Source organism: Leucoraja erinacea, chromosome 28 (assembly GCF_028641065.1).
Source record: "Leucoraja erinacea ecotype New England chromosome 28, Leri_hhj_1, whole genome shotgun sequence".
NCBI classification, from domain to species: domain Eukaryota; kingdom Metazoa; phylum Chordata; class Chondrichthyes; order Rajiformes; family Rajidae; genus Leucoraja; species Leucoraja erinaceus.
In genome coordinates, this window is record NC_073404.1 from 30,351,923 (window position 1) to 30,367,792 (window position 15,870).

The 15,870-nt window shown below is 45.5% G+C and overlaps 1 protein-coding gene across 1 annotated transcript; it reads right to left on the minus strand.

Annotated features, from left to right (window-relative positions):
* Nucleotides 1-12,780: 12,780 nt before the first annotated feature.
* LOC129710862 (gap junction delta-2 protein) lies at nucleotides 12,781-15,870 on the minus strand. The gene has a single exon (XM_055658150.1). The coding sequence runs from the start codon at nucleotides 14,403-14,405 to the stop codon at nucleotides 13,326-13,328; it is 1,080 nt and encodes a 359-aa protein (XP_055514125.1). The 5' UTR covers nucleotides 14,406-15,870; the 3' UTR covers nucleotides 12,781-13,325.

Consider the following 15,870-nt stretch of genomic DNA (forward strand, 5'->3'; position numbering starts at 1 on the left):
CTGACTGTTGAGGCAGAATATTCTTGAGCAACAGAATGGAATGATGTGGAACTTGCCCGACTCTGTAATCTCCTTTCAAAAGAATGAGTGGACTGCAAAGCCTCACCTCCATATGTCAACTTTGCTGTTTTGTTTCTAAATAACTCTGAGATTGTAGAACATTTTAGTTTAGTTTAGTTTAGATATAGAGCTTGGAAACAGGCCCACTAAATCCACACTGACCATCGATCACCCCATCGCACTGATTCTATGTTATCCCGCTTTCTCATCCATTCCTTACACACTAGGGGCAATTTACAGAGGGCCAATTAACCTACAAACCCATTAAATCATCCTTCTCCCATCTCACCTTAAATCTATGTCCTCTGCTTCCAATGGGGTCGAGGTGAATCGGACAGTACCCAAGCTTATGGAAGGACCGTTTAGAAACCTGATAACAGAGGGGAAGAAGCTGTTCCTGAGTCTGGTGGTGCACGATTTCAAGCTTCTGTACCTTCTGCCGGGCGGGAGCGGGGAGAAGAAGGAATGACTGAGGTGGGACAGGGACAAGTCTTTGATGATGTTGGCTGCTTTCCCCCGAGGCAGCTTGAAGTGCAGATGGAGTCAGCGGTGGGGAGTCCGGTCTGTGTGATGGACTGGGCTACATACATCCACAATCCTGTGCGGTATCTTGCAGACCTGTTCACAAAGCAAGCAGTGATGCAGACCGACAGTATGCCAACGGCTCACAGCGACCTTCAAACACACTCGTCCTCCGTTGTTGAACGAAAGAAGAATATTTTTTATTGGATCAACAACTATTTGTAACACAAGCACCATGGCACCATTGGAGGATTTGGTGTCTTTAGAGTTTAGAGATGCAGCATTGGAAACAGGCCCTTCGGCCCAACGGGTCCGTGCCAGCCATTGATCACCCCACTACCCTTGGCACGAGGGACAATTTACAATCTTTCTGAAACCAATTAATCTACAAACCTGTATGTCATTGGAGTGTGGGGGGAAACCGGAGCACCCGGAGAAAACCCACGCCAGGTCACAGGGAGTACGTACAAACTCTATACAGACAGCACCTGTAGTCAGGATCAAACCCGGATCTCTGGCGCTGTGAGGCAGCAACTCTACCGCTGTGCCACTGTGCCGCCCGTCATAGAGTGGAAATATTTGAGAACCTAGGACAACTCAAGAATCATGGATGTCCACTTGCCCTATGTAGCGGAAACAGAATAATGTGTTTTTTACTTGCTGCAACTTAACGGGCCTATTAATGCAATAACGCGTATATAATAATTAATAAAACAACAAATTAATAACCATAATACCAGTTGACCATGGTGCAAAACTAAATTAAAATTACATTGAAAACACGTACACGATTCTTGATTAGTACAGATGTCAGAGGTTATGGGGAGAATGCAGGAGAATGGGGTTAGGAGGGAGAGATAGATCAGCCATGATTAAATGGCGGAGTAGACTTGATGGGCCGAATGGCCTAATTTTACTCCTATTCCTTATGTGCTATAACACCAGGATAAGCGCTCAACCAAGAAAACCAAGCCCAAAGCCAAAGTTTTATCTAAACTGCTTACAAACTGTTTACACTAATGCAATAACTACTTCCGTGCAATAACCAGCTACCTATATGTTAGCAAGCACATAAAAAACTGATCGTGTAGAAGCAAGTATATGATTGGGGTTGTCAAGTGGGCACCTCCTTTCACTGGTGTTTCGTTGAGTTAGGCTCAGTGTGTCGGGTAACCAAAAGCTCTAGAGAACAATATAACAATTGATGCACAATAGTGAATGTTGTTAATATCTTTGGAAAGAGTTGAACGAAGGCAGATAAATAGATTCTTTTTTCCCATCAATATTCACAGCTGTGCGACCAGCTGTTTAAACTGGAGTCACTAAAGGCATGGGTGACATCCTCGGACAGTCACGAAACATCTCTGCCTCTGTCAATGCCTTCTTCACTCAATGAAACCGCCTGAGATATGCAGCCATAGTGTGTCATCATGGGAATGAACACAGATCTAATCACTCATTAGCGCATTCCAATGAATTGAGTAACTTAGATATTTATTTCACAATTGTAAATGTGGGCAATGCGTCACGTACTAATTACAATGTGCAACGTGTTTGGTCGTCAAGACTGATAGGACAGAGTGCGAGAGGGGTGAGGAATTAAAGCAGTGGCCATGGGAAGGTCAGGGTCACCCCTTTGGACCACAAGGTGGTCACCTAATCTGCCTTTGGTTTCTCCAATATGGAGACCACATTGTGGACACCGAATGCAGTACACTAGATTAGGAAACACTTGGACAGGAACATGGATAGGAGAGGTTTAGAGGGATATGGGCCAAATATGAATCTACGACACTGATTCTATGATGCTATGATTCTAAGACACCATAATTCTATGACTCTATGATACTCTGATGGTCGGCATGTTGGGCCGAAGGGCCTGTTTCCATGCTGTATGACTCTATGACTCAACAAATCTATGATTCTATGACTCTAGGACACACTGACTCTATGAAGCTCTGATGGTTGGTATGGACATGTTGGGCCGAAGGGCCAGTTTCTGTGCTGTATAACCCTCGGGACTCTAATATATTTGGGAAATGCCACAGGGGAAGGGGATATTGAATGAAGTGGAGGGACAGAGATATCTTAATCTGTATGTCTACATATGCTTTCTTCTGTAAGTCGAGGCATAGATTATATGACCAAGGGGGTTATGCTCGAACTGTATAGCTCAAACTGCTAGCTTTCCACAATGTAAGTATAAGATGGTCAAGCTTTTCCCTTTGAGAATAGGGAAGATTCAAACAAGAGGACATGACAAGAGCACAGTATTGTACTTCCGGTGGCGCTGGTGCCAGCAGCCTCCACCTACAGCCCGGTATCTTTTTGTTTTTTTGTTTATTTAGTTATGTAAAAGTGTATTTCTTTGTGTTTTTTTTGTGTTTTTATGTGCGGGAAGAGGGCACGGTGGACTAAGGGATAAAAAAGTTGTTCAGCCGCTTCCTGGTGTAGGGCCGACTATGGCCTGTTTCCTCGCCCCCCCCCCCTGTTATATGGGCATAAGACCTGATTGGCGCAGCCTTTCCTGCCGGGATTCGATTGTAGCTAGAGTGTGCAGTGAGCAATTTGCGGCTAACAGATTAAAACATTGCGGGGCTGGCGATGCCACACCGAGGGGTCGCAGTTCTGGAGCCTTAGTGCTGTTTATTAAATCACCGACATCCTGGAGCTGCGGTTTGCGGAGTTCCCAACGCGGGCGGCGCTGATGGACAACGCGGGGGGTCCTGCGACTCTGCCGGCTCGGCCTGCGGACTCAGGAGCTGCAGACTCCGGCAGCGGGAGGTGGCTGATCCAGGAGGTCCGGGCCGCTGAGGAGGAGGCTGCTCACCGTCGGGGTTCGGCGTCGGACTCCCACCAGCCCGGGTGAGGGCCTGAACATCGGGCCACCCGGGGATCGACTAGCAGGTGTATAAGGCCCCGTCCACGGATAGATCAGGGATAGTAGGCTGCATGGAGTATGGTGCCATCCTCACCTTGGTGCCATTTATGTTATGTTGTGTCGAACTTCTGTTTTTGGTGAAGGGGAAAAGATTTTAATTCAATTTCAATTTGATTTTAATTGTTTTATTGAAGGGTATTGGGTGTATGGAACGATTATTTCTTTGTGATTTTTTTAGATACAGCCTGTAAGGGAAATTCATTGGCTGGTCCCAAGTTGAGAGAAGTTGAATAAAACATGAATAAACCTTTACAATACAATTCACAATAAGCAGAAGCCTACATTATGTTCAGATAGGATTTGGTTTTCACTTGAGTCTTCAGTCAGAGGGTGGTGAATCTGTGGAATTCATTGCCATTGAAGGCTGCGGCGGGTAATATGAGGGGGAACTTCTTTACTGGAGAGTGGTAGTGGTGTGGAATGAGCTTCCAGTGGAAGTGGTGGAGGCAGGTTCATTGGTATCATTTAAAAATAAATTGGATAGGCATATGGATGAGAAGGTAATGGAGGGTTATGGTATGAGGGCAGGCAGGTGGGACTAAGGGAAAAAAGGTTGTTCGGCAAGGACTTGTAGGGCCGAGATGGCCTGTTTCCGTGCTGTAATTGTTATATGGTTATAAGATACGATTCTATTCAGCACTTTATTGGAGTGATGTAATTGTACTCTAGAGTGTGCAGTGAGCAGTTTGCTTGCTAACTTGATTAACATTGGCAGGACTAGTGAGGCCACATTTAGAGTATTGTCTTCAGTTCTTCTTCTTATTATGTTTATTAAATCGTTGAAAACGTTAGCGACGGAGTGGTGCTGGTTTCCGACGGGCAGTTCAGTTCTGGGAACCATGTTATAGGAAAGATGTTCTCAAGCTGGAAAGGGTGCAAAGAAGATTTACAAGGATGTTGCCAGGACTAGAGGGTCTGAGCTGTAGAGAGAGGTTGAGCAGGCTAGGACTCTATTCCTGGGAGTGCAGGAGGATGAGAGGTGATCTTATAGAGGTGTATAAAATCATGAGAGAAATAGATCAGGTACTGTAGATGCATGGAGTCGCTTGCCCAGAGTAGGTGAATCGAAGACCAAAGGACATAGGTTTTTGGTGAAGGGGAAAAGATTTAATAGGAATCTGATGGGTAATTTTTTCACATGAAGGGTGGTGGGTGTATGGAACGAGCTACCAAGCACCAAGAGACTCAGGGTTGAAGTAATTGGCTGGGGGATCAGAGAGAAGTTGAAGCAAACATGTTATAAACCTTTATGGAATCCGGAATTCATTGTGTAAGCAGAAGCCTACAATATGTTCAGATAGGATTTTGGTTTTCACTTGAGTCTTCAGTCAGAGGGTGGTGAATCTGTGGAATTCATTGCCATTGAAGGCTGCGGCGGCTAGGTCAATGGATAGTTTTAAGGAAGCGATAGATAGATTCTTGATTAGTGCGGGTGTCAGGGGTTACGGGGAGAAGGCAGGAGAATGGGGTTAGGAGGGAGAGACATATCAGCCATGATTGAATGGCGGAGTAGACTTGATGGGCCGAATGGCCTAATTCTACTTCTATCCCTTATGACCTGAATAATCAAACTAAAAATGGTTACAGACATGCCAGAACTTTGAATAGAGATCTCCCCGATCAGATGATGCCTGGATCAGATTCAGATTCAAACTTTATTGTCATTGTGCAGTGTACAAGCACAGAGACAACGAAATGCAGTTAGCATCTCACCCAGAAGTTTGAACACAGAATAATGGAACAGTAAAATATATATATGTATATACAGTAGCAGTAGTGCAATTTTTTTTTGGGGGGGAGAGATCAGTCACTGGGAGAAGGAGTGTCCGGAGGGGGAATGACTGGCAATCACTGAGGTGCAGAGTTAAGTAGGGTAACAGCTGCAGGGAAGAAGCTGTTCCTGGACCTGCTGGTCCGGCAACGGAGAGACCTGTAGCGCCTCCCAGATGGGAGGAGGGTAAACAGTTTGTGGTTGGGGTGAGAGCAGTCCTTGACGATGCTGAGCGCCCTCCGCAGACAACGCTTGCTCTTGACAGACTCAATGGAGGGGAGCGTGGAACCGGTGATGCGTTGGGCAATTTTCACCACCCTCTGCAGTGCTTTCCGGTCGGAGACAGAACAGTTGCCGTACCATACTGTGATACAATTGGTAAGGATGCTCTTGATGGTGCAGCGGTAGAAGTTCACCAGAATCTGAGGAGACAGATGGATTTTCTTTAGTCTCCTCGGGAAGAAGAGACGCTGGTGAGCCTTCTTGCCCAGAGTTGAGGTATTGTGGGTCCAAGAGAGGATGAAGGTACAGGCAGTATATAGCACTCACCGGATTGGGCATGACGTTTGTGGTGTCACAGTGGCACAGCGGTAGAGTTGCTGCCTCACAGCGCCAGAGAACCGGGTTCGATCCTGACTACGGGGTTTGTGCGGGGTTTGTACCTTCTCCATGTGACCACATGGATTTTCTCCGGGTGTTCCGGTTTCCTCTTCCCTTATCTGCGTCCTGAAAGAACGTCCTTTAATTCTGAGGCTATGACCACTAGTTATAGACTTTCCCACAAGTGGAAACATACACAATTCATAAGGGATTGTTCAGGATAGATGCAGGAAAAATGTTCCCAATGTCCAGAACCAGGGGTCACAGTTTAAGAATAAGGGGTAGGCCATTTAGGACTGAGATGAGGAAAAACATTTTCACCCAGAGAGTTGTGAATCTGTGGAATTCTCTGCCACAGTCGGCAGTGGGGGTCCATTCATTGGATGTTTCCAAGTAAGAGGGCTAACGGAATCAAGGGATATGGAGAAAAAGCAGGAACGAGGTAATGATTTTGGATGATCAGCCATGATCATATTGAATTGCGGTGCTGGCTCGAAGGGCCGAATGGCCTTCTCCTGCACCTATTTTCTATGTCTATGTTTCTATGTCTATGTCTAACATCCTCTCCACATCCACTCTATCCAAGCCTTTTGTTATTCTGTATGTTTCATTGAGGTCCCCACTCATTCTTCTAAACTCCAGCGAGTACAGGTCCAGTGCTGACAAACACTCATCATAGGTTAACCTACTCATTCCTAAGTTAATTCTTATTCATGACGTTTTTGTTTACTACAATATTTGTTCAGATGGGTATTTGTTGAAGCGGATAAAAAAAGTAATTTTAGTTAGCGTGAAATTAATGTTGGGTATTTGGTTGAATTTATGCTGAGAGGAATGAGAACACAAATAATCTAATTTCATATTGGCAAAGATCACGCCCATTATGAATTGCAGCTTCTGTAAACAAGGGTTATTTACTCTAGGCTGCAGGGATATTTAAACTGGAGACAAGAGAACAGCCTTTAACTCTCACTGAGTAATCACAGCCGGCAGATGACAGACCCAGCTGGGAAGAGGTGACAAATGCAACGTCCCATTCAGGATCACGGTGGCGCAGCGGTAGAGTTGCTGCCTCACAGCGCCAGAGACCCGGGTTCCATCCTGACCACGGGTGCTGTCTGCACAGAGTTTGTACGTTCTCCCCGTGACCTGCGTGGGTTTTCTCCAGGTGCTCCATATCCCTTGATTCCGCTAGCCCCTAGAGCTCTATTTAACTCTCTTTTAAATTCATCCAGTGAATTGGCCTCCACTGCACTCTGTGGCAGTGAATTCCACAAATTTACAACTCTCTGGGTGAAATTTTTTTTTCTTATCACAGTTTTAAATGGCCTCTGGTTCTGGACTCCCCCAACATTGGGAACATCTTTCCTGCATCTAGCTTGTTCAGTCCTTTTATAATTTTATACGTTACTATCATCATCATCGGCGGTCATCCGAAACGAGTATGACTGTCGTCTCCCCTCCCCTCGGACAGGAAGGCTCTGCAGAGGGTAGTGAGGGGAGCAGAGTAGGATCATGGCGTCTCCTACCCTCGGTAAAAGAACTGAGCATTGTCTGAAAAAAGCTCAGAGAATTGCTAAAGGACAACTGCACCCCCTCCACAATACCTCCCCTCCATAGGGTCGTCCACTTGTGGGTCTGCAGATGTCTGTAGAGGCCGATCCGCGATCCACACACCTTGGTGCAACGTGGGCAGTGGAGACTGGCGGTGGTTGGTAGACGTCGAGCCCCCTTCTCTCTCTCTCCTTACGGGGCTGTCGCTTAGTCTCTGCGACACTGCGTAGTTCCGCCTCGTGACGTGCAGCTCCTTCCTGCACGGATTTCCTCCAGGAGCGCCCGTCCAGTGCAATGTGCTCCCAGTTGCTCGACGTGATGTGGAAGTTCTTCAGGCTGTTCTTGATGTTGTCCTTGAAGCGTTTCTTTGGCCCGCCGTGGGCACGCCGACCTTCCTTCAGTTGAGAGTACAGGATGTGTTTAGGGAGACGTTGGATGACATGGGCAGTCCATCGAAGTTGGTGCTGCATTATTGTGGTGGTGATGCTGGTCATGTTGACTTCCTCCAGAACGCTGGTGTTGGTGCGTTTGTCCTCCCAGCTGATCCTCAGAATCTTTCGTAAGGATCTTTGATGGTATTGTGCTAGGGCTCGTTTGTCAGTGTGTTTCATCTCTAACTTACGGAATTGCTCTTTCAACCTGTGGTATTTACGTAGGAGGAATGGGAACAAGAATTACAGGTGTGACTGGTGTGGAACAGGGCATTGCGTAATGGATGAGGCAACATCGCACATTCAGAAATACCAGCGGCTGCAAAGATCAGTAAAATCTACCCGACCCGCATCCGTCAGCCAGTTATGGAGGTGTTCCAAGGTACGAGGTTTGGTGTAACACACGGACATGTTTGCTGCAAGAACAGTCAGTATACAGAAACACAGATTTAAGATACACACAGAGTGCTGGAGTAAAGGGCCTGTCCCACTTGGGTGTCATTTGCGTGTAATTTACGCGATATCATTTACGCAACACGACGCGCGCGTGGTGCACATTACGCACGCGTGGTGCGTGGTGACATAGGCAGTGATGCGCGGTCATGCGCGGCGCCCCGGGATTTTGGGATGTACAAAATCTTCGCGCGCCATCTGCGTGCCGTGCAAATGACGCCTAAGTGGGACAGGCCCTTTACTCAGCGGGTCAGGCAGCATCTCTGGAGAAAAAGGGCTGGGTTTTTTAATGTGGATCTGGACCCTTCTTCAGACCTGAAACATCACGCATCATTTTTCTCCAGAGATGCTGCCTGGACCGCTGAGTTACTGCAGTTGAGCAGTTTTGAGCATCATATCTGAGGAAGGACGTGCCAGCTTTGGAGAGGGTCAAAAGGAGGTTTACCAGAATGATCCCAGGAATGACACGGTCAACATATGATGAGCGTTTGACGGCACTGGGCCTGTACTCGCTGGTGTTTAGAAGGATGAGGGGGGGACCTCATTGAAACTTACCGAATAGTGAAAGGCCTAGATATAGTGGATGTGGAGAGAATGTTTCCACTAGTGGTAAGAATCTAGAGGTAGAGGTCACAGCTTCAGAATAAAAGAACGTTCCTCTAGAAAGGAGATGAGGAGAAATGTCTTTTGTCAGAGGGTGGTGAATCTGTGGAATTCTTTGCCTGTGGAGGCAAAGTCAATCAATAATTTTAAGGCAGAGATAGATAGATTCTTGATCAGTACGGGTGTCAGGGGTTATGGGGAGAAGGCAGGAGAATGGGCTTAGGAGGGAGAGATAGATCAGCCATGGTTGAATGGCGGAGTAGACTTGATGGGTCGAATGGCCTAATTCATCTCCCATCACATGACCTTATGATCTGTGGGGTGGGGGCATTGAGAACGAGAGGGATTTTGCCGGGCATGAAGGGGGGACCTGGCAAGGTACTGCTGAGATAGTGGGGCCATGTGCGAGTAGAAGATATGTCAGTTCGATGAACTTTTACTCCGCTGGAATTGTGGTGACTCTTTATGTACCGCCCAGGTGCGGCCTGCTGTATGATTTTACCGTGCTGTACGCAAAACGGTGAATTTCACTGCACCTATGCACAGGTGAGAATAACATATTGAATTGAAGCATAGAGGGATACCCATTATCTTGTTTGTCATTGCTGGCTACGTCATTCCTTTGCAAACACTCCCTGCCCTTTCCCACAGCTGTGTAGATCTTTCCCTTACTAGCACATAGCTGTTCACATAAAACTTATTTAGAACAGGTGCCAGGGGTTATGGGGAGAAGGCAGGAGAATGGGGTTGAGAGGGAGAGATGGATCAGCCATGATTGAATGGCAGAGTAGAATCGATGGGCCGAATGGCCTAATTCCTCTCCCTCTGACTAAATAAATTCCTCCTCATCTCCTTTCTAAAGGTGCGTCCTTTTATTCCGAGCTGTGCCCTCTGGCCCTAGACTCTCCCACTGGTGGAAACATCCTCTCCACATCCATTCCATCCAGGCCTTTCACTATTCAGTAGGTTTCAATGAGGCCCTCCCCCCTCATCGTTCTAAACTCCAGCGAGTACAGGCCCAGTGACATCAAACCTTCAATGAGGTCCCCCCTCATCATTCTCGGCCGTCTTCTTCCTTCCGATTCTCTTTTGAAATTGTGCATATTTACCATTAAAATTGGGAATCAAGGTGAATGTGCACTTGTTTACAACATTACTTGCACTGCATAGTTTGATCTCAGTGCTAACAATATTTTGAAAGGTAAGAATAATTTGCTGTTTCACCACATTTTATAATTTAAATGTTTTTATAATTTTTAAATAATTGTTATAATTCTCTGGATACATTCAAGAGAGAGCTGGATAGGGCTCTTAAAGATAGCGGAGTCAGGGGATATGGGGAGAAGGCAGGAACAGGGTACTGATTGAGGATGATTAGCCATGATCACATTGAATAGCGGTGCAGGCATGAAGGGCCAAATAGCCTCCTCCTGCACCTATTATCTATTAAAAAAACATATTATCAAATTATAAAAAATCAATTGTATGATAATTAATTCATTGCTTTTAAATAAAAAACATTTTTTAAATTTTGCTTGAATTAATTTGTGTTTTATATGAAATGTTTAATAGAACACTTTTATTTTTTATAAATGGAGATATTTTATATTTTGAAAGAGTGTAGCCTTTAATCATCCACCCATGATGGTTCAATGAAGATGGATGAGATTAAACGTAGTTTATCTTTATTATGGCTCAATTAAGATGCATGAGACACACAACATGCTGGAGTAACTCAGTGAGACAGGCAGCACCCCTGGAGAGAAGGAATGGGTGACGTTTCGTGTCGAGACCTTTCTTCAGACTGAGAGTCAGTGGAAAGGGAAACGAGAGATATAGATGATGATGTGGGGAGACATTGAACAAATGAATGAAAGATATGCGAAGATGTAAAGATGATAAAGGAAACAAGCCATTGTTAGCTGTTCACTGGGTGAGAACGAGAAGCTGGTTCGACTTGGGTGGGGGAGGGTTGGAGAGAGAGGGAATGCATGGGTTACTTGAAGTTAGAGAAATCAATATTCATATCACTGGGCTGTAAGCTGCCCAGGTGAAATATGATGATTTTGATGATATCGAAAGATGAATGAGATTAAACTTGTATTTTATTATTGCTCATCCAAGTCACTTCTGCCACTATCTTTATACCATAAAATGCCCGGGTGTCTATGTATGATATATCAGCATCTTGATGAGATAGCTTATTGATCGACCCGAAACGTCGCCTATTTCCTTCGCTGCCTCACCCGCTGAGTTTCTCCAGCGTTTTTGTCTACCTTCAATGTTCTAGCATCTGCAGTTCCTTCGTAAACATTTGGAGTAACTCAGAGGATCAGTCAGCTTCTCTGGAGTACGTGTCAGGTCAGGACTCCAATTGCAGCGTCAACAACATCCTGTTCAACTGTAACGTAATGCTCCAACTTCTGTACTTACTTCCCTGACTGAACCACTGTGCCAAACCCTCCCTTCACTGCCCTCTAGCTGTGACGCCACTGGCAGGGAAGGTGTGTTACCATGCATAACAGGATCATGGAGAATGTGCCGTTGTTTACAGCATTACCTGTACTGGGTAGGGCATTAAGCCAATTCCTACAGCATTGTTCACAAAATCACACAAGCCTCTGCTGCTGCGCACAACGACATCTCCAGATTTACCTATTTTGAAGGGGATGAAAGGGTCTCGACCCGAAATGTCACCTATTCCTTCCCTCCATAGATGCTGCCTCACCCGCTGAGTTGCTCCAGCATTTTTGTCAACCTAACTTAACGCCAACTTAACGCCAACACCAGCCAGTCCTCTGTTTACTGATAGATATACAGCTCGAAAAGAGGCATTTGGCCCATTGAGTCTGCGCCGACCAAAATGTGAGTAACTTGTAAAATATAACATAAATCTGAACGAAACCTGATACAACCCACCACAGGACAATGGTGAGTAAGGTGGTCCAAAAATTGTAGCACTATCGTGTACCGTTTTGGTGTAATTCAGGTCAGGAATCACACGCAAACACACAGCCTCACAAACAAACAAGATGTAATATATAGATTATGTGAATAATATGATTGATTGCTAATAGATTTTGCATTAGAAGTTGATTGATTATAAAACCATAACAACAGACGAGGTATAATGATGGGACAAAAATTGATAAATGTAGCTCAATTTTTATATGCATACCGACACTCTTTACTGTCCACAATAAAGGCACTGAAAATGATCTTAACTTGACAAACTTGAATTAATTCATTAATTCACCAGCAGCACGAGGTAGAGTTGCTGCCTCTCAGCACCAGAGACCCAGGTTCGATCCTGGCTATGGGTGCTGTCTGTACGGAGTTTGCACGTTCTCCCCATGACCTGCGTGGGTTTTCTCCGGGTGCTCTGGTTTCCTCCCACACTCCAAAGACGTACAGGTTTGTAGGTTAATTGGCTTGGTATAAATGTAAATTGTCCCTAGTGTGTGTAGGATAGTGTTAATGCACTGGGATCGCTGGTCGGCGCGGACTCGATGGGCCGAAGGGCCTGTTTCCACGCTGTATCTTTCAACTAAATTAACGAAAAAAATACATTCTGAGAATTATTTTTCTTGGTTTCCAACCTATCAAACCTGATGCCGAAAGCAACAAAAGGTACTAATTGTTAATTGCCTCTTTCGTGGTCATCTGTAAATTTGGCCTTTAGAGATACAGCACGGAAACAGGCCCTTCGGCCCACCGAGTCAGCGCCGACCAGCGATCCACGCACACTAGCACTATCCTACACACACTAGGGACAATTTACAGAAGACAATTAACCTACAAACCTGTAACTCTTTGGAATGTGGGAGGAAACCGAAGAACTCGTAGAAAACCCACGCAGGTCACGGGGAGAACGTACAAACTCCGTACAGACAGTACCCGTAGTCAGGATCGAACCCGGGTCTCTGGCGCTGTGAGGCAGCAACTCTACCGCTGCGCCACCGTGTCATATTATTTTCTAGGGATGTGGGAATCTATCATGAAATGAGGACTTCATTATTTTTTTCCCAGAAGATCATTCTATCAGTTAATTTCCTGCTCTTTGGAATTCCTTATGCAATTTGACTAAAAAGTCGTATGTGTGGGAATGAACTGCAGATGCTGGTTTAAACCGAAGATAGACACAAAATGCTGGAGTAACTCAGCTGGACAGGCAGCATCTCTGGAGAGAAGGAATGGGTGACGTTTCAGTCTGAAGAAGGGTCCCGTCCCGAAATGTCACCTATCCTTGTACTCCAGAGATGCTGCCTGACCCATTGAGTTACTCCAGCACTCTGAGTTCTTTTGTGTTCACATGTCCTTTTAAGTTGTTGTACTTCCACCATACTTTTTGTGCTGGCGTTGAACGTGAAGAAGTGTAATCTGTGGCGTTTTAAATCCAAACCTTCTTGCTTTTAGCGGATCTGTTTAGGTTTGCGCGCTGCATCTTTATATGTTCCTTCCCGTCAAAACTTCTTCGAGTTTTCTCTATAGATTCAGATTCCATTGAAATGGAGGCCAGGTGCGGCAGGTACACTGGCCGGTGTTGCAGTAGTTCCGCCGACGACTTCAACATCAAATTGTCGTAGAACGATTTCTTCAGCGCCAAGAGCAGGGGGTTTTGCCGCGGACGTTGCCTCCGTCCTCTCCCTTGTCTCTTCTTGCAGCAAGGTGAACAGGTTGTGCACAAGACACGAGCTATGTAGACCCAGCCCAAGTAGTGCAGCTCCACTATGTTCAGCAGAAAGCAGGCCAGACTCACACAAAACATAAAGTTTAAGAAAATAGTCTTTTCCGTCGCCCTTGATACGAAACAGTCGGTTTTGGTCGGACAAGGATAGGTCCAACATACGAACAAACAAGGCACATTGAATCCATATAGATAGTACTGTCCCAATAAGAAGATTATCTCCATAACAGCTCTCAGCATGACGTGGATGATATAGACTGATAGAACCTTGTTTGAAAGATAGATGGGGTCGCCACTTTTATTACTCTTGATGCCTTCCATTTCATATTCCCCGTATCTTACATCCAGTCCCGCCTCCCCAGGGTTGACGGCTTCGGAACTTTGCGCCAGGATTTCATCCTCTAGGAGGGGCCCACCAGGTGTGGGGTCGCTTGGCGACTCCTGCTGATGCCCCTTGTTCATTTCGTACTGTTCGTCCTTTGCTATTTTGTGGAGGAGGTAGACAATGTAGAAGATGGAGGGGGTGGACACCAGCACGATCTGGAAGACCCAGAACCTGAGGTGAGAGATGGGGGCGAAGGTGTTGTAGCAAACGTTGTTACAGCCGGGCTGGCGAGTGTTGCAGGTGAACTTGGACTGTTCATCACTATAGACCGCATCACCGACCAGCGTCACCAGCAGAATGCGGAATATCAACAACACCGTCAGCCAGATCTTCCCAATCACTGTAGAATGGTTCTGTACTTCCGACAGGAGTCGGCCAAGCAGTGACCAGTCACCCATTGTTTATCTGTGGGAGAAGAAAGCAAATCATAAGGTCACACGACATTTTGGTTTAGTTATGTTAAGTTAAATTTAGTTAAGGTTAGTTAGGTTTAGTTAAGGTTAGTTTAGTTAAGGTGAGTTAAGTTTAATTTAGTTGTTAAGTTTAGTTTAGTTCAGTTTAATTTAGTTTAGCTTAGTTAAGTTTAGTTACGGTTAGTTAAGTTTAGTTTAGTTAAGTTTAATTTAGTTTAGCTTAGTTAAGTTTAGTTACGGTTAAGTTTAGTTTAGTTAAGTTTAATTTAGTTTAGCCTAGTTAAGTTTAGTTACAGTTAGTTAAGTTTAGTTTAGTTAAGTTTAATTTAGCTTAGTTTAGTTTAGAGATACAGCGTGGAAACAGGCCCTTCGGCCCACCAAGTCCGCACCGACCAGCGATCACCCCACACACTAACATTATCCTACACACACTAGGGACAATTTACGATCTTTACCAAAGCCAATTAACCTGCAAACCTGTACATCGTTGGAGTGTGGGAGGAAACCGGAGCACCCGGAGAAAACCCACGCAGATCACGGGGAGAACGTGCAAACTCCATACAGACAGCACCCGAAGCCAGGATTGAACCCGTGTCTCTGGTGCTGTAAGGCAGCAACTCCACCATTGCGCCACCGTGCTGCCCACATTGGAGCAGAATTAGGCCATTCAGCCCGCGAGGAGAATCTTCTCCACAGGTCAACAATGGACCATTGTGGGCTCCACCCAACCTTGATCATCTGGCTGGCTTTGATTTGTTCTTTTCATGCCTTTCATAAATTTGTTCTTAATATATTTTCATGCCTCTAGTTTTCCGCTCCCTTAACTCTCAGTCCGAAGAAACTTCTCAACCCAAAACGTCACCTATTCCTTTTTTCTCCAGGGATGCTGTCTGGCCCGCTGAGTTACTCCAGCATTTTGTGGCTGTCTTCGTGTAAACCAGCATCTGTAGTTCCTTCCTACACAGATAAATTAGGAAGATTGAATCAACATTAAAGTTGCTAAAGAGAAACAAGGAACTACATAGGCCATGCGCCCAGTGGCTCAGGCAGCATCTCTGGAGAACATGGATAGGTGACAATTCGAACAGTCTGAAGAAGGGCCCCAACACAAAACGTCACCTATCCATGTTCTCCACAGATGCTGCCTGACCCACTGAGTTACTCCAACACTCTGTGAAACGTCACCTATCCATGTTCTCCACAGATGCTGCCTGACCCACTGAGTTACTCCAACACTCTGTGAAACGTCACCTATCCATGTTCTCCACAGATGCTGCCTGACCCACTGAGTTACTCCAACACTCTGAAACGTCACCTATCCATGTTCTCCACAGATGATAATACAGACCATTTATAGCTAACAAAAATATTATAACTTATATGTTCTTAACATAAGTGTGTTAAGTCCTGCTTGATTGTTGTTTCCTTCCAGATTCAGGCACAGTTTCTT

Bases quoted from the DNA above. Each gene is read 5' to 3' on its own strand.
- LOC129710862 (XM_055658150.1), bottom strand. From the start codon at position 14,405: ATGGGTGACTGGTCACTGCTTGGCCGACTCCTGTCGGAAGTACAGAAC.